Consider the following 19,941-nt stretch of genomic DNA (forward strand, 5'->3'; position numbering starts at 1 on the left):
TTGAGATGATTTATCTGGTGGTATATCTGCAAGTCGTCATTGAAATTTGGATGAGTAATTTGTGTAAACCTCGAGTATGAGTTTATTACGAAGACAATGTGCGTAGTTCAAGTTATCTTTTTATCATACACTGTGATGTGGTGGCTTTTGAGCAAGACATTTAAGTATGTCATGAAAAAGCCATTTGTGCTCCCGCAGAAATTTTTTTTTTTTTTGATAAATGAATTTTTGAAGTCTTATTGTGGGCTTGGTTTGAACTCCCGATTGAGTTAAATTTCAACCAAGTGCTCAATAGGATGCTCCAAAAAAATCTGTGAATTCCCAGTGAAAGAAATCGACTTGTGTGCAATGGAACCCTTGGCCTTTAGATGGCAACGTTCATCCACTTTAACTTTCTGACGTTGACACAAGGATCAGGACAAGACTGCTCTTTTTAATGATTATTATTTTCCTTCCTCCAAAATGTGATAATGTTTGTCATTTAATCATCTTCTTTTTATGGTATTTGAAAAATGTGACTGCTATATCGTATTACTCTTAAACGTTTATCTCCTGTGTCTGACGGATTCACTAATTTTACTGCTTTCCAACATCCTCCTTTTTAGGGAAACCTGCCCAAATATTCTCACAATGCACTGGTGGTCCAGGCAATGAAGACCAACCTCACGGATCCTGACATGCATGTGTTGTTCTTTGACGTGGAAGCTGTAATCATCCAGTTGCTAACAGAAGAAGCTCAGAGACCAAATCCCATGCTGGTGTCCCCTGAGACGCTGCAAAAAAGCCAGGCTGGCGCTGACAAGGGAGGCTCTTTCCTGGCCAACAAGATCTTCAAGCAGGTCAGGAATCCAGCCATCCAGACTCACATTTGTGTTATTTTTCAACGCTTGATTTGAAACACTTGTGTTGATGTCGTTAAAAAAAATAGGTAAAAGAAACGATGAAGGAGACCATCAAGGAGCACCTTTTAGATGAAGATGATGAAGAAGAGGAGGAAATGAGGAGGCGCGAGGAGAAGTCAAAGTCTTTGAGTCTTCTGGAGTACAACCTTACAATGGACACCGCCAAACTCTTCATGTCTTGCTTGCATGCCTGGGGTCTCAACGAGCAGTTGGACGGGATTTGTCTGGAAAGACTTGGCATGCTCAGGCCACACTGCCCCATTTCTTTTGGTCTGATCTCAAGAGGAGGTCACATGTCGCTCATGTTGCCTACCTTCAAGGTGTGTGCCAGTCTAGATAATTGATGTGAAAGGAAAATGTGTACAATTTCAATGCTCAATCAACACTCTTGTCCGTCCGTCCTTTTAACTCTCTCACTGCCATTCCCGAATTTATTCAAGCATTGAAAATATGACGTTGAGCGCCATTCACGAATTTCTTCAGGTTTTGGTTTATCTTGCGGGGGGTGCCAATAAAGCACTAGTCAGACCTCTGGCCATTTTTTTTCCCTTCAATGAGGGGGCAGCAATTGCCTTTTGTACAGCTGCCCCCACTTGCACCTCATATTTCTCCAGACCCATAAAGCTTAGGAATTAGCTCTTTTTTCCTGATGAAAGAAAAGAGTTTAAGGTTTCTTACGCTGCATTGAATGTTTATGTAGTCCTAAAACTCAATGTTCTGTGGGTCCTGGAATTTGAGTGAAAATGACAAACACCCTGGCACTGGAGTGGACACATTTTTGTACATCTGGCAGTGAATGAGTTAATGATCACATCTTCTGTTGTAAGGCCAGCTGAAAAAAATAGCTCTTGGTGTGGTCACCATTCTCTGTCTTTGGTTCATTTGTCATCCTCTATTTGTCAGGAATCTTTGCTGCGGCAGTTGTCCCTTGCAACAGGCCGGAAATTGACTTTGTCAGACATTGTTGGCAAGGGGACATATGGAGTGTCAAGGGCGGTCACGACGCAGCACCTCCTGTCAGTCATCTCCCTGGCCAACACGCTGATGGGCATGACCAATGCCACCTTTATCGGTGAACATATGAAGAAGGCGCCTGCCAGGTAATAAATGCAGAAGAGCAGGATGCTCTTAAACACACACTGTCCCCTGCGAGCTTTTTTTTTCGTTTTCGTTAATCTAAATCAACAGGTGTTTTCCAACCTCTTCTATTGCCTGAGACCGTTGCTTAGACAACACAGAAACACCCTTAGCCACACGTAGCAATGGTCGACTTAGCGTACTGGTACTGGGACGCAAAGTCACACAAACGCAAACCTCGTTCGTGTTTTCCGCTGATCTCTTTCTTCTGCTTGACCGTAATTTTCTTTTGTGTCCTCTTCGGCTTAACACTAGCCTGTGGTGGGGTCTTTTCCGGTCCGGTACTACACTCGATAACAAACTACGTCCAAAGAAAGGGGGTGACGAAGACTAGTCCGCGAGCCACCGTGGCGCTGTTCGACCGTGTGGTTTGGTGTTCTTCCGCCGAAAACTACTCCGCCAGCCACCGTGGCGCTGTATGGTTTGTTTCGTCCGCCGAAAACTAGTTCGTCAGCTGAGACTATATGCAAGCAAATTTATGTTCATGAGGCGAAAAGTTCGTGAGCTGAAGCGTTCATATGCAGAGGTATCACTGTATGTGCAGCCTTCTATGTCCATCGTCTTTCTTGATATTTGTGCCTCTGAAAAAGTACGTTTCTTCTGGTATGTTCAGACACGGGATTGTGCCTGTACTTATTACCTGCACTTAACAATTCAATAGCCTGAGCAGACAAATGCCCTTTTGTGTGTGTGTGTGTGTGTGTGTGTGTGTGTGTGTGTGTGTGTGTGTGTGTGTGTGTGTGTGTGTGTGTGTGTGTGTGTGTGTGTGTGTGTGTGTGTGTGTGTGTGTATGTGTGTATATGCGTGTACAAGTGAATGTACATTATGGACGGACGTGTTTTGTCTTTTTTTTTTGTTTTTCCACCTTTCTCCAGTCAATTGCTTTAATATTTCATGCCTTGTCTTTGTGATCCTTCTCCAGGCCTCCCAGACCAGGAGGAACCCCGGAGACTCCTCGTAGGACGCCGGCCACACCCCCGCAGCCCTCCAACCCGGCACTACAAGCCCAGATCAAACAAGGTAACTACAAAAGGAGGGGGGGTGCTTGCTTCACACACCCATGGGGCCCTGCGGGGACATTTGGAGAGAGGCGGGGTCTCATAATGTAGCCTAGTGAACAATAAATCCCACAGAGAGTTAAGAAAATATATTTCACAGAAGGAAGCGGGTGGTGATTTCTTGTTCAGTGTTTTTTTTTAAAGGACTCTTTTGTCATTTTTGACATGGGCCGGTACAACAGCTGGAGTTCAACCTTCTGTAAAAGAAATAATTTTGAAACCCTTTGAGCGACAAAGGCGACAAAAATACTTTAAAAAAAACAAACAATTCAAAAATTAAAGACGTCTTTACAAGTCATGGGCATAAAAAATAGGTGTCTGTGGTGATACTCGTTTTTCTTCAATAAATTAGGAAACATTGATCAAGTTTATATGATTATATCGAAGCAAACACATCTTTTATGAATATTTAAACTCTCATCTCAGAAATAAAAGAATCAAAATAGGAATGTTGTGCCACTTTTAAAACTTCCATCTATTTTGAAGTTGTATATGCAGAATTTTTTTTGCCGGAAGACAAAAATGATACGAGTGTACTGAAACACAATGCTTTTTCCAAGTAAAAGAAGTGTCAAAACTTGTTTTGGTTCACGGTAGGCGAAATTGTAACCATCTGTCACCATCTGCCATACACACGCGCACGCATGCACACTCGTCAAGCACAATACCTGCACATTTGTTTATACACACACTTGCCTCGGACGGCACACTTGCATTGGTGGTGGGTGGGAATGGGGTTTTGGGGCTATTGTCATGCTTCAATGGGGGCTTGGGGGAAGCGTGACAAGCATGTGGACTGATTCGCGCCACACTCCCATTCATGTCCATTCAGACGGGCTCCTTGGCCATGACCTCTGCTCAGACAGTCCACTTCAACCAGGTGTGTGTCTGTGTTATGTACTAAAAGCAGCCCACAATCACCCTTTTAAAAAGACACCCCTAAAATCCCTCATGATCTCAGAAGCTACTGTTAGAAAACCGCATTTTCTTTGTTGCACGGTGATTTTAAAAGACTAATCCTTAAAATTTGGACTTTATGACATGCTCATTCCCCCCAAAAAATCTTCAGGCCTTTTCCCAATTGATAATGTTTAAGAAGGGAAATGTTAATAAGTCTACAAATGTATATATATATATATATATATACAGTAAAGTCTCGTTATATCGGATATATCGATAGTCCCGGTTATATCGATAGTATTTCTATGCACACACGGAGAAAATTACATGCAAACAGGGTCGGATATATCGATAGTCCCGGTTATATCGATATTTTTTCGGACTCCCTTGAATATCGATATAACGAGACTTTACTGTATTTCATATTAAAAAACAAAGTATTATGCCTTCCTTATCCATGTTATGTAGTCGTCTCTTGGACTATCAGCATTTCTGTTAATTGCATCATGTAATGTGCAAGTTTTGACATGGTAATACTATAATTAATGCTTTTAAGAATTTAGGAATTTTTAGACTCTTCTTATCTACAAGGTTCAGACAGTTGTCATGTTTATATAGGATATATACATATATCCTCTCACTAGTGCAGGTAAACTGCTGAGCACTACTCTCAGGTGTCCTCACTATATTTGTCGGTTGATTTCTTTGTCTTTTTCTTACTTTCATTTCTTACCAATATACTTTTATTTCCTCCTGCATTGCTTTAGCTCTTCGCCTGGTCTGTAGGAAAACAATATAATCATGAAACTGCACAAAATTCTCTTTTCGTGTTGTGTTCACTGCGCCCTCATTGGATCTCTTAAGTTAATATCTAGCTTTCTATCGTCCTAGTTTTTTGTCTATTTATTTATTTCTCTCTTTGTCTTCAACAACAGTAAATGTAATGGTAATTTTTTTCACCCCCTTTCCCTTTTTGTCTGTTTGCCCTATGTCCTATGCCAGGTTGCATTGTGCTTTTCACAGATTGTGTTTGCGTTATTAACAACTGAATTCAAACATCACAGTACAGCATTGTGCTATATAGACAGTTCTCCGAAAAAAAATGGTCCTGGAGTGTGCGACATGTACGCCCCTAACTGAACTTGTGCAAACCCGGTCAAAACTGATACAGTTATCAATACAATGAAGATATATGACCACATCATTTCGTTCACACGTTCTAAGTACTGTATTTTCCGGTGCATAAAGGAGTATAAAGAGCACCCCCAATGAAAGGTGCATTTTTAAACGATTTCCATATACAAGATACACTGTACTATAAAGCGCAGGTGTAATGAATGAAAAAAGTTTTCAATATACAATATTCAAATATATACAGGTTTTCTAAATATATGGCACATTCCATTATAAGGCGCCACAGTAGAGGCTGGGGTTACACAGTACTTCTACTGAGGGAAATAGGGTGAGTGGCTGTTGACAGTAATTGCGAGAACTGTTGTGGCTCAACATTACTTCATTTATAAGGTGCATCTGCGTATAAGGCGCAGGGTCATCTTTTGAAGAAAATCAAGGATTTTGGGGGGGCATTATACACAGGAAAATACGGTAATGATCTTCGAATCTCCTGGAACCTGAATGTTCTCTGCTTTGCTGTGTGCCTCATAATAAACTAAGACTTATGTGTAGCTCCCCCCCCAAAAAGACTCAAGAATCTACATTTTTTTATTTGTTTTCATTGTTTCTGTTGCTCTTTTGTAATTTAGTGTAAACTATTCTTTTCGACTTAACTGCCCCTTCTATGTTCTACATGTGTATGTATACAGTACAGTTGACAGCTCTCTAACATCTTCCTTCACTCTTTACTATTTTTCTTCCTTTTCCAAGCTGCGGTAGCCACCACAGCCAGCACCAAAGTTTCTTCTACCGTTACGGCGGGGCCCCCGGGGGCTCCTGGGGTTGTTGTTCCTCAGAGGGCCCCTGGTCCTCCTTCTCATAGCATCCCCTCGGTCAATGAAGGTACCGACTGAACTGATAGGTTCAGTTTAGAGGAAATTTGAGAGCCCTGTCTTGATTCACCCACTTGCGCTTGGAGATCCTCTTCTTCCCTTCCTCTATTGTCCAATCCCTTCTATTCCTTTTCTCATCTTTTTATTCTCCCTCTCATGTAGTTTCTATCATTTTGTGTCACATTTCGTTTTGGACTTTTCTGTCCTCAGGTCTTTCTTTATTTATTGACATGCCCTGAACCTGTTTCCACCCATCTATGAGTGTTAACATTTTTGTTTCTCTTGCCTCAATTGTACCTTAGCCATGCTCCTTCTGCCTTACACAAGTGTCCATGTTGGTCCTTTTTGTTGTTGTTTAATATTTCATGTGTTTATTACTATTTGGGTCTACAGCGCTATTCGTCTACCCGTTTGTTTTGTTTGTCTGTCCTCGGTGTGTTCAATTCACTTTCGCTTCACTCAGTTGAACAGCAATAAAAAATGTGGCAACAGTAAATAGTTGAAACGCATGTTGACCTCTTGTTTTCAAATTCCCGGCACTGTGGAACTTTTAAACAACCAAAACTGTACTGAAACAATTCATTTGAAAGTGCATTGACCATTGTCCCTGTCGGTTGGTGTTTCGTCGAGTTGTTCTGTGCGGTCTGCTGTTGTCCAGTGATATTTCTCTCTTTCTGTCTTTTGCATGTTCCCGGCTTCTTTTTGCTAAATTGGCATGCCTATTATTTTATATTGTAGAGTTACTTGGCGATCTTAATCTGGTGAAAACTATATCCTTTACCCCACTCAATGCTTCTTTAATATGGGTAAAATACTGCTTTATTCACAGAATGAATGTGCTCTGCTCCGGCAGCATTTAGGTATTTTTTAAAGCCATAAACTGGTTTGTTTCAAATTTCATTTGTAGGATGCAAATTTTCAAGCCGCTTAAACATCAGACTCATTGTTGGCTCTTCAACCCTCAACATTTTCCACCCCTACAGTGTACTCTTTGTTTTTCACATTTAATGACCAGATGGAACGCAGAGGGTTCACCCACTGATGTGTCTTAAACACAGGACAGATAAACAACATGTATTAAACTTTTTATCATTCTGAAACAACTTCCAGTGGATAAATGAGACAAATATCAACTTGCACTACAGCAAGAGTGTGGCGAAGTAAAGGAATTTCTAATCTAAAGCATACCACCTCATTTGTAAAGCGTGCTCATGGTGATGGTGTTAGTGGTCTTGTGGCGTGGTCAATACATATAATTCACAGTGTGGGGTTTTTACAGCTCTTACCAATGTAATAATAATATATATTACACTAAAACTCACATGGGGGAGCAGTGTCAGGTAGGGATTCTATGTGACCATATCCAAACCACGAGAGCGTTGGTTCTGTGAGGGTTATCTTTGTTTCAAATATTCACCTGGAGTAAATATTTCCTAGAACTTTTCAAGTACATAGTGTTACAGTTGAACCTATTTACATCATTGCTGTCGTGTAAAACACAAAACATTTCTCATTGAAAGGTCAACTTCAAAATCAATCAAATTGTGTCATTAACGCGAGATTGCTGCAAAAATGGTGGGAAAAAAAATTACATTTTCGGTAAAAATGTAATTTAATGTTTGTGTGATTTAGTATTTCGTCAGTCTAACATCTGTCTTGTCTGACACCACAGCAATGTAAAAAGCTGACAATGCACTGACAGCTCGGCTTTTTCCAAGTAAAATTTTGTTCATTTGATGTCAGGTATTTCTTTTCTCCCACCTCCGTTGTCTTACACCTGCCAGTACAAATCCCATGAAACTACCTTTGTGTGTATTTGCAGGTTGGAGCCAGCTGGCAGCAATGCACTGTGTCATGCTCCCTGACCTCTTGGGCCTAGACAAGTTTAGACCTCCACTCCTCGAAATGCTGGCGAGGAGATGGCAGGACCGCTGTCTCGAGGTAAAAGGCTCATGATATTCCAGTACATATTGTATATGTTCACATAGTTTGAAGAAAGCATGATTTCCACAAAGCAAGGAGCGACCTTGCTTCCAGGCCTTAATCATCTAATCACAATTGACCGAGTGATTGACTCACTTTAGTCATCACACCAAGTGTGAAATGTCTGTGCTTTTACGTAGGTACGTGAAGCAGCACAAGCTTTACTGCTCGCTGAGTTGAGAAGGATCGGCCAATCGGGGCGCAAGGACACAATTGATTTATGGTCTCCTTATTTGCCTCAATACGTGGACACAGTCAGCTCCCGTAAGTAATGGGACATTTTAATTTATTTATCAGTATCCAGGTTTTTTAAACAATGTCCTGAGTTTTTATATGGTATTGTAAGGATTTATTTATTTATTTATTTATTTATTTATTCATTCATTTGTGCATTTATGCCTTTATTTACTATGCATTTATTTACTTATTTATGAATTTATTTGTTTGCTTATTTATGTTTGTTTGTTTACAGCGCCAACCTCCCCACACTCCAGTCAAAACAATCTTGCCATTAGGTTCATCTCGTGATATTGCATTGTGACATTTCAATATTCTTCTGTCCCAAATAAATAGCGCCATTACATCTAATAAGTGAACAAACACTTTAGTTGCATAAAGAGTGCAACTTTTTTTAAATGATTCATTTAACTGTTAATGGTGTGCACTGCATGGCCGACTGATGCGGTGATACAGTATAACATTGCCACTTTCACCATCCAGCTGTTTAGTTGGTTCCGCTTCCCCACAGCACCCCCACTCCGCCTCCCCCTTCTGTCTATAGTTAGATCTTATGATGGGAAGGAAGGTTAATCTCTACTTTTTTTTTTTTAGAAACAGTCTTCTAAAATACTATGTCAGTGTGCGTGTGTATGTTTCCAGTTGCTGAGATCCTGGAGGGGGTGGTGGCGGTGAGGGGTTTTCCCTGGGGAACGGTTGCCATAGAAATGGGTACCGGTCAGTGTTGTGTTACCACTGTTGTACCGCAGGCGGGGGAGGTAGGGGAGTGATGGACGGGTGACCCCAAGGGAAGAGGGAGGACAGATGGGGGAGGGAACACCGAGGGCAAGATAGAGTGAGGTTATAGGGTCACTGAATTTGATATGCACAGCACAACAAGACTGACCAAAAAAAAATAATATATACTGTGTGTGTGTGTGTGTGTGTGTGTGTGTGTGTGTGTGTGTGTGTGTATATATATATATATATATATATATATATATATATATATATATATATATATATATATATATATATATATATATATATATACAGTAAAGTCTCGTTATATCAATATCGGATATAGCGATAGTCCCGGTTATATCGATACTATTTCTATGCACGCACGGAGAAAATTACATGCAAACAGGGTCGGATATATCGATAGTCCCGGCTATATCGATATTTTTCGAACTCCCTTGAATATCGATATAACGAGACTTTACTGTATATATATATATTCTTCGTGTGGAGGTAGGTACCTGTCAAGCTTGCTGGCCAGATATGTTACAAAAAGTACAATTAAAACTTTCAGGTTAACCTTGGAAATGGATGACTTCTGGCAGATTATGGCATGGAAGCCGGTCAGATGTGGCACAGGCCTAGTAGTTAACCTCAAATAACCATGAGTCATCCTGCTCACTTCATTAACTGCTTTAAATACAAAAATGTAAAAATACATTTGCAAAACTACGATCATTTAGTGGGAAGGATTTCAATATAATAAATCACCACAAGATGGTGGGGGTGTCTTTGATCAGATCTTGCTCCACACTGACCATAAGAGGGGTTGGGTGAGCTATGGTGATCCTAAGTCGCTGAGGTGGTGAACAGGATGCCCCGAGAGAGAAATACCCTCAGCTAACTTTACCATCGAACTTATTCAAATTAAAAAATGAGGACCAAGTCCCATGGTCATCCTTGACCAACATCAAAGTCAAAGTCAGCTTTATTGTCAAATATGCTAATATGCATGACATACAGCACAGATGAAATTACTGTCCTCTCTGACCCAGCATGCAAGGCACTTATAATGATTTTAACAAACATAATAAACATGAAAACGCCAATTTGCCGGGAGAGGGGAGCCGCTGCGTGTTCACAAACACATGCACACAACATGCATCCAAATTATGGAAATGTTGCAGTTTTTCACACCGCGACGCTCATGCACACATGCAATTTAGCTCTTTGAACTCTCTGTGTGCCAGCTGTTTCTTTGATCACTGAATAGTAACCAGCATAGATTTTCTCAGTTGCAGTAATTCACATCTATTTCCCTCCAGTTTTATTCACCTGCTGCTCTTGGTGTTCACCCTTTTATGTGTTCATATGAAGTTCAATAGTACCAGGAGTTATGGTATCAATCCAATGAATGCAAATCACTAAATGGCCTTATTGTCAGACTAAAATGGAATTGACTGGATAGGATTTTACAGAAAAGGAAGTATGTGTTTTGAATTGAGGAAGAGAGAGTAACAGACACAATAGAGTAGGAGGAAAAGGTCCGGGAGGTTAACAAGGCATGCTGGGAGCTATGTGTCATGGCTGACATGACAAGCTTGACCTTGGAGGAGGCTGGAATACCGTCTTTTCCCTCTTCCCTCCCATCTACCCTAACCTCCCCTCCCACCCTCAGTCCGGCATTCTACAATGTCCACCAACCCCCTTCTTTCTGCCACAGCGGGTTTCAACTCTTTCATTCTCCAGCAGCTGACTTATAGATCATAGGCCTGGTTGGATGCGTTTTGTAACAATGTGAAAAGCAATGGCGTGGATGTCCCAGTGGCAAGTGGGTCTGTATATCAGATGGATTCAGTTCTCTTGCTGAAAATACAGCTGCAGCTAAATTTCTTTTCATAGACCTCCAATAAGTGCATTTTTTAAATTATCTGAACGCTGCTTACTTAAGTACTATGGACCACCGTATATGGAGGATATGCAGCAGTAAAACATGTTTTTGCTGAGTTTAACCGAATGCAAAAGTACAGAGTTAAAGCTACAATGATTATAACGGGATGCTGTTCCACAGGGGTGTGCAAAATTGCAAAGAGCCACTATACCGTGATATTTGGGTTACTGTTTAGAGAGTTAATGGTGAGGGGGAAGAAGCTGTTTAAATGTCTCCTGAATTTGGTGCACGTGGATCGGTAGCGCCTGCCTGAGGGGAGTAGCTGGAAAATTTGGTGGGCAGGGTGCGGAGGGTCCAGTTGGATTTTCCGCACATTTGTCCTGATTCTTGCAGTGTGCAAGACATGCACCAAAGGTTGCATGTTAGCTTTCTGTCAGACTATGGTCAGGTTTATGATGTAGAGTAGACCATTGCAAAGTTTTAATGGAGAGGAGTCAGCACGATGTGTTAGCAGATTATTTTGGACATCAAGCGGAATCTTATCTTGGTTGAATAGTTGCAATTACAAAAATTGCATAATTAAGATGATATTGTAATGTGATTACACTCATTGTCTCTTCAGCTCGCTTTGAATGTGTCGTTTTCGAATGGGAGAAATAACACAATTTTGATGCATTATTTTTCCAATGATTTTTCATTATCTGTTGTGTTTGTGCCATTCTGTTTAAATGAACATATAGGACTGGCGAATGTATTCTTGTACACCTTGTTGTGAGTACCTGTGTTGATTTCTTGAATGAATCTGTTTAACCAGAGATTAGCCCTGCGTTGGTTCAATTACATTGTGCCACTCCATTCATTAGGGCATAATCATTCATTACCCTGGCTAATGAAAAGCACTTTTAATTGGCAACGGAACGATAAGGCTTTAATGAAGGCACTAAGTGTATCCTGTTTGTGGGAACAGGTGTGTGTATCTATTAATTCCCCTGATAACAGAAAGGTCCAATAAACCGTTATTAGCTACTTCACCAGAACAATAGCAATCAATGTGAAACCTGTTGTGATGATAATACTAACGTCTACACAAAGTTCAAACCCGTGCATTTTAATTAAGTGTGGTTCTATTTTCTTCAGCCGGCGCCTCCGCTGAACCCTCGACTCCAGCTCCACCACCTCCTGAAGCGACACCAATTGAGGTTAAGGCACCTGAGGAGGAAATGGACGTCACTGATGATGACATTACTGCAGGTATTAAGAAGTATACAATCCAAAACTTGAATTTTTGTTTATTTGAAACATCTTTATTTACTTGACATTTCCAGATGCGTCTCAAGTAGTGTATCAGGTAAAACTGTTGATTTGAATTTACGACACACAAAGTGAAATATTTCATGATTTGGTATTTTATAAATGTCTTGAATTAATTTTTGAAGTGGTAAACTGCTGGGATTGTTTTCCCACATTTTTGTAATGTACTACAAAATAAGGTTATTACATTGGTAGAACTATCATTTGCTCTTCCCCAAATTATAAAAAAAGAGCCTCTCTGGCTGTGAAGCATCCACTCTGGAACTTTCTTTCCCTACGCAATCAATTGCTGATTTTTCACATTTAAATTAAAACACATGCACACATGTAACTCACAAATGTCCAGTTGTCTTTTGAGATTTAAATATTTTGGCGACATTAATAACTTCATACATCCAACCTTATTAACGTATTTAAAATAATGGTTTGACACATTTAGCCTCCCAGCTCCCTTCCTTCTTATTTCCTTCCCTATCCTTCTCTGAGAACAATCAATATTACATACACAGCCAACAATTTGTCATTTCACACTTGCCAAATTTATTTATTTTATTTATTTTTTGCCTTGAGCAGTATTTTTCATTTTCTGTCCAACGTTAAATCTAAATATGTACAAACACCAAACATCCGCAAAGACTTAACATCAAGCTTCACTTTTCATAATCATAAATCTATATCATGTATCTACTGAAAAAGAGAGGGAGAGACAGACAGAGAGACAGAACGCAAGACAGAGAGCACTGAATTAAACCTTGCATGGCAATGCTTACAAGGAGGGATAAGGAACTGATGTAAAAAATACATGAAGCATAGTAGAAAAGGGATTTTTTTTTAACTTTTTTGGTCAAAAAAAGAGAAATAAAGAATCCTATGTAGAGCAATGGAAACAGAACAATAAATAAAAAAATGAAATTGCATAAACAAGGCATAACTAAGAAGAGAAGACAAGTGAGCAAAGAATGTTGTTCACATTAGCAGAATGACTTGGCTTTCGGCTGTTACCACGGCACCTGAGCCTACTCTTCCATGCCCCAGACACATGCACACATATACACACACGCCATGTCTTTATGCTGTAGTTGTCCTCATCGGTGTCAAGCAATTTAAAAAGAAGTAATCAAAATGAGTTACATCACTGTCACGTTCCACAGGGATGGCCTTTTAAAATTTCACTTGTTTGCGATGGGCATCATCAGCATGACATTAAAAACACATTTGCATATTAGAAATTGGATTTAGTTCAAGAAATGGTCATGCAGCCTGATGTTTGAGTGAGACAAAGTCATTTCTTAAACCAGCCACACAACAAGCAATGCAGTCAAAAGCGACTGAACTGGACAATCGTGCGGGGGGAAAAATATATATAGTCAATGAGTCCCTTAAACTTTTCAAGGACCCATATGCACTTTTAAGTTTCAGAAATCATAAATCAGGAGATTTTCTTACTCACGACTTTGTGGTTCGTGTTAGAATAATGTGTAAAGTGTAAATTAGAAGTAAATAAAACAAAAAATGCTTTCATTGTTTATTTATACATTCAATTAGTATAAAAATGTATTTTGTTTTTTACATTTTCTTTTTTTTACCTTACAAATGAACTGTCTATATTGTGTCAATAGTTGCTTTATAAAGTAAGTATTGTGAGTGCTGTGGTCAAAATTGGGAGTCTCCCGACCAAATCGTGAGACTTAACATGTAGATATAGTGTATTATTCTTTTAATTTAACCACACACGCACACACAAACACACACACATCACAACACAAATGTCAAGGAAGAAGCACTTTATCACGGGTATATCGCCACGATAGTGCAAAGTAGAGCGTGACCGATTAATTGGTCCCCATAATCAGGAAAAATGTTCCCTTTCTTTTCTCAACTCAAATTTTTGTTTTCCCGTTTACATCTCTCAACCCCGGAGAGGGTTTGAGACGGCACAAATAGAGGTCAGAGGTGAAAGGTCAGGCTGACCCTCACCTCTCCGTGTCATTAGCCCAGTTGTGATTCGGTTAGCCGAAACGCTAGCCTCCCCAGCTAATCTAATCTCTGAGCCTGGAGGTTGTTTGGGTCAGATCACATTTCTCTTCGGCACAGATTGAATCTGTGCAGAGAGGAATGTTTGGAGTGTTGACTCGAAACCTTCTTGATTGTTTCCGATGATTGAGCTAGCACCATTTTACACATTGAGGGACACTTAGAAAAGTGCTGTACACATTTGAAATGATTTAAAATATTTATAAAATTTGGGCCAAGGCGGCCCATTGCAGAGGTCGTCGTGGGTTCAATCCTCCCTCTAGCATCTCTGTGAAGATTTTGCACATTCTCCCCGGGATTTTCTCCGGTTCCTCTGGTTTACTCCCACATTCCAAAAAAAATGCATGGCAGGTTGATTGAACTCTCTAAATTGTCCTTTAGATCTATGTGTGCGCGCACATGGTTGTTCATCTCCGTGTGCACTGCCATTGGCTGGCAACTGATTGCCGGCTTACCCCCCACCCACTGCCCATACTATTATAAATATACAACATAAATATGTGTTTGTGTGTGTGTGCGTGTGTGTGTGTGTGTGTGTGTGTGTGTGTGTGTGTGTGTGTGTGTGTGTGTGTGTGTGTGTGTGTGTGTGTGTGTGTGTGTGTACAAATATGGAAATGTATGTAAAAATCGTTCATTTCAAGTTCAGAGAAATTCAGGCTCACTGGGCACACGGCGGCCCAGTTACTGATAGATTTGTTGAATTATGGAATCGCTTTAATTATACATTTTAGCCAAATCCAAATTTATCTTCAAGAGATTTGGGGGAAAAACACAGAATTCCACAATTCATCTCAACATAGGAAGAAATGTGATCTGTGTTTTCCCCCCATCCTTGCGGTTTCTCATGAGCACAGAATGTTGTCTGTCAGTCCTAAGACAATAAAATGCATTTAACCTTTAAGAGCGACTTAGGCAGGATCGAAGGCAAGAACCACTTTAGGATTTCCAATTGTTTTTCTTGTGGCTTTTTTCTTTATTGTCTTAATTGTGTTTTCAATTATTTCCCAAGCTTTCATGTCCCCTGACATTCCCTCTCAGGACGGAGTGCATCCTTGACCACCACTATATTCCACGGTGCAAGCACACTTGCGTTGAATGTAATTCAGCTTCCATTGTTCTTTTCCACGGTCGACTTTGTTTACTGCATGCTTTCTCTATCTACTTGCTTTCGTTCTCACATCAGTTTCCTGCTGATATTGATCCCCTTTCCCTCAGTCCCGAGTGATCAAGTTTAACCAGCCTCTTATTGATTACCAATAGATGCAAATCCACGCTGTAGGATTGTAGGATGATCGGGTTACCACTTTTGAAGGGTTTGGTAAGCTTGTTGGCACGAGTTCCCCCAATAAAGAAGATGTTTTAGCTTTTATTGTCGTATGTCAATCTTTTTTTAGTTCATTCATTGCCAGACAATGTGCAGACATTTGTCCACTCCAGTGCCAGGGTTTTTGTCATTTTCACTCAAATTGTAGGACCCCCAGAATATTGACTTTTAGGACTACATAAACATTCATTACAGAGTTAGAAACCTTAGACTCTCTTCTTTCATGAGTTGTATGGGTCTGGAGGTATCTGAGATTCAAATTGAGGGGTTGTACAAAATACAATACAATACATACATATTTATTTATATAGCGCTTTCACAACAGCTGAAGCCGTATCAAAGCACTAACATGGACAAAGGGCAAATGCTGCCCCCTCGTGGAAGGGAAAAACATTGCCAGAGGTCTCACCAGCGCTTTATCGAGAGCCCCGCATGAAAAAACAAAAACCCGAACACAATTGGGAATGGCGCTCAACATCACACTTTTCAATTCCCGAATAAATTTAGGAATGGCAGCGAATTAGTTAATTTTCTAAAAACAGGTAAAGTATGCCAAACATTACATTTTTTCATGACCCGACTTGGGCATTCATCTCATTGAAATTAAGGGCCTCTCCCAGTGTTTCCAATATCTCAGTTGTCAGGGGCTTTATGCACAGCTCATAACCCGCTAGGTAGACTAATACATTGCATCCTGAATCTACGGTCACTCACAGGAACGTCCAAATTTTGAATATAAAGTATGACGTTTGGTTCAAAAAATATCTTTCCCTCTCTTAATCTGCTTCGACTCCTCGTGCCGACCTTTCCCTAATTTTCCTCCATCCATCCATTAACTGCTACCCCTGCCTCACTCATTATTCTCTGTCTGCATGACCTTAAAACATATCTTTAGATTTAATCATTTTCTTTCTCTTAAAGATAATGTTATTGAGCCAGATAGCTTCCCCCCTTTTTTCCTTCATTCCAATCCGATGACGATTTAGCCAAACATAGGCAAGCAGAGAGGAGAGTTTGCTCGTGCCCCTCTTTACTTTATTGGGTTATGTTTGGGAGCAGGTTGAACAACAAATAAGATTTAGATACAATGTCATTATAATAGATCTTTCGGTCGTGAAGGAAGGAGATCGATGGCCTTCAGAAATCAATCATTCTGTCCACACGGGCCGAGAGACCGCAGGTAGGATGAGATTTACCCAAAAACTGTCTGCAGACATCTCATTTCACCTCTAAAGTTCAGGGCATCTGCCAGTCTCATTAAAAAACAAAACAAATGAAAATTAAAAAAGCTTTTACATAATCAAAAAATGGCTACCAATGGCCAATCTGAAAAGTTGAGAGTTTAGATTCTAAACTTTCATGAGATAAGATTCAATGAGACTCTAAACTTTAGAATCTCATTGAACTGATCAATACTAAGTCATCATCTGTCATGGTATATTTGAATTGCATAAGAAAATAAATGAAACAGCCCTGCAAATCTTCACTCAGGTGACTTTATCAAAGGGACCGACTTTGGTAAGACGTATACTTTTTTAAGTGCATGAACTCTGACTTGCATAAGGGTAATCAAACCACACTGCCTATTCAGACTGTCATGTCTTCTTGAATCATTTACATTATTTTGTAAGATATTTTCTTATCAAACCTTTAATATACCCCAGTTAAAACGTTTTTCTGACGCAGCCATAACTTTTATTTATTTACTTATTCCCTTTCTGTAAACTGTAACTTTTTTGGTGATTTTGATTGGAAGTCTATCTGTAATTCTGTTATCTACTCGCCCATTCTGGCCCAGGGAACGGATGCCATCTCTAATCCATTTATCAGAGCCCGCCGCTGGGCCTTCTTCCAAATGACAGCTGGCCTTTTCACAATCTCATTATAAAGAGCACCAGGATATAGTATGAAAATATGGGGGAAGGGGGTTTTGAGGGGCTGAAAAAAATTGAGTAACTTACAAATCCTGGACTCACCCATGTGAACCACTGGGAAAAGCCTTGATATGCCCATTTTCATTTCTTGACCTCTTGGTGTTTAGTTGTCTTAAAACTGTGATCTTGTTAACTGTATGTTTTCATCATTTAAACAAATATACCGTCTTCTAATTTCAACAACTTAATTGATAATTACCATATTAATATGGCTTATTTAAAAATAACCATTATGTGCAGCATTTTTTCAACTTAACTACAAATGAACATTTGACAGATGATATTAGCTTTTAGATTTAGAAGATATTTTTTAAATTCAAAGTCATTATCCACCACATAGATCTTTTTTGCACAGGTCATAGTTTTACCTCCATCCAAATCAAATGTATCTTTATATCCATACTTCATCTATCAACATCAATACCATAAATACACATTACAGAAGCTGTCAAAAAATGGAATATGATGTATTGTATTGTATATATTGGCAATAATATGGTTGCTTTTGCTGGCTTGTGAGATTTGGGCATGATAGACTTTGCTGTGACCAATCATTAGTGATTGTTGCTTCAGGGCTGCACTGCAGAATATTTGTCATGATCCTCGGACTTCATTAAGGCCTCCATTCTTTCGGAACTTATGTCTTCAATGTAAAATGATTTTCTTTCTGTTTACTTATTTTCAGAAAGACACGAAGTGGCGTTCTGCTCATTTCCGGTGTACCAGTACTTTATAAATGTATTTTTTTGTCAGTTAGAAAAAAATATATGATTCCGTATGTCATCAATAATTCCAGAGTCTAAGAGAATTCAGAATGTCATTCTGACTTGGGAGTCGTGATAAATAATGACCAGAGTTAGGTTTCATTTACAAATCCAGGAATGTCAACATCAAGACGACAGTGGCTCCCTCTCTCTCTTTTGGATGTTTATCTGACAACCTCCTCCTGCAAGTGTGGGTGGGTGTGGCTACCAGGCGCTTTGTTCCCTGCGATATAAATCAGTCGCAGTGATTTGCTCACTCACCCAAAGACAGAAAATCAGAAATAAAAAAAATCCGGCCTCTTGATGGTAATAGGAAATTGTATCCTTTCTTCTCTCTCTCTCTCTCTCTCTCTCTCTCTCTCTCTCTCTCTCTCTCTCTCTCTCTCTCTCTCTCTCTCTCTCTCTCTCTCTCTCTCTCTCTCTCTCTCTCTCTCTCTCTCTCTCTCTCTCTCTCTCTCTCTCTCTCTCTCTCTCTCTCTCTCTCTCTCTCTCTCTCTCTCTCTCGGTCTTGTGTGTTTTTGTGTAAGGAGCTCACATCTCCTACTGTGATGATGCCACTCATGCAATTTTTACGATTCTGCTGATGTAGTTACCCACTGTGCAGGTTTTGTTATACATTGTACACACATACACACCAGTTTCTTTTTAGGTGTTTTCAAACACTGTAGAGCTGCATCATATCGCAGGTGTCCATAAAGTACAATGACTCATAGAGTGACTTTGTATGTCTGCACTGTAACGAAAGGCTTTCAATTGAACCCAATTTTTTTGGGTGTAAATAATGGCTCAGCCATGACAATAGAAGCACGGTCCACCTTTTATTGGTATCATCTTCATGTTGTAATTTTTGACACATTTCATAACGAGAAGGATGAAAAATTGTAACAATACCTACCCCGTGTGTCAGAAGAAAAAAAATATATCTTTGTATTGTAATATTTACAGTATATCAATTGAAAGCTCCACATCCAACAGTTCGTATATGATAAATTTCAATGTTTGCCTTAAACTCCTGGTAAATTCTCCATGTCTGTGTGTACAAGGCTGCCTCTCCAACCTTCCACCAAATGCCAAGAAGATCTCCAATTCGTACGAGGAGCGCCGCAAACAGGCCACGGCCATCGTATTGCTGGGTGTCATCGGGGCGGAGTTTGGGGCTGAGATTGAACCTCCAAAAGGTGCTGCACGTACTCGAGTTGGCGGGCAGGTTCCTGAAGGCTTTGGACCAACAAGTGGTGGTTCTTCAAATTATTCCCTGGCTCGACACACATGTAAGTCACTGAGATCACAAACCTTATTATTGTTGGTATGAACCATTGCAAAATTATACCTACCCTCTCTTTGAACGTGACTGTTTTTTAGAGCTGTTCAATGTGTCATATACACGTTTAGCTGCAGTTTGCAGCGATATGAATCGAGTTGGAATTTAGAGTTGAGAAAACAACATATTAGCCGCGCAGAACTTTGTTTTTGTGATAAATTGAGCAAAGATTCAGTTGGAGAGCAATAGACGCTTATAAACGCTTGATAGCCTCGTCTGCTTACCGTATTTTCCAGTGTATAATGCGCACCCAAAAGCTTTGATTTTCTTCAAAAGATGACCCTGCGCCTTATATGCAGGTGTGCCTTCTGTGCGAAGTAATATTGATCACAACAGGTCTCCACAACAGGTCTCGCCCTGTAGAAGAAGTCTTGCGTAACCCCAGCCTCGACTGCAGCGCCTTATAAGCTGCCTTATCT

At 40.0% G+C, this 19,941-nt stretch overlaps 1 protein-coding gene across 6 annotated transcripts in view; it reads left to right on the forward strand.

The window, feature by feature from the left end:
- wdr7 (WD repeat domain 7) overlaps positions 1 to 19,941 on the forward strand; it is a 56,884-nt gene that overhangs the window by 13,713 nt on the left and 23,230 nt on the right. For 5 of the 6 annotated variants that reach the window (XM_089019915.1, XM_089019917.1, XM_089019919.1 and 2 more), the window contains exons 16-24: positions 606 to 839; positions 929 to 1,222; positions 1,806 to 2,002; positions 2,962 to 3,059; positions 5,882 to 6,013; positions 7,826 to 7,944; positions 8,127 to 8,250; positions 11,972 to 12,085; positions 19,245 to 19,472. In XM_089019915.1, coding sequence (XP_088876041.1) covers positions 606 to 839; positions 929 to 1,222; positions 1,806 to 2,002; positions 2,962 to 3,059; positions 5,882 to 6,013; positions 7,826 to 7,944; positions 8,127 to 8,250; positions 11,972 to 12,085; positions 19,245 to 19,472 — 1,540 coding nt within the window. The remainder of the gene's footprint in view (positions 1 to 605; positions 840 to 928; positions 1,223 to 1,805; positions 2,003 to 2,961; positions 3,060 to 5,881; positions 6,014 to 7,825; positions 7,945 to 8,126; positions 8,251 to 11,971; positions 12,086 to 19,244; positions 19,473 to 19,941) is intronic. The other variant, XM_089019920.1, reaches the window with a different exon arrangement.

The sequence above is a fragment of the Hippocampus bargibanti genome, linkage group LG18, assembly GCF_051943395.1.
Source record: "Hippocampus bargibanti isolate YZ-2025 linkage group LG18, ASM5194339v1, whole genome shotgun sequence".
Classification (NCBI taxonomy): domain Eukaryota; kingdom Metazoa; phylum Chordata; class Actinopteri; order Syngnathiformes; family Syngnathidae; genus Hippocampus; species Hippocampus bargibanti.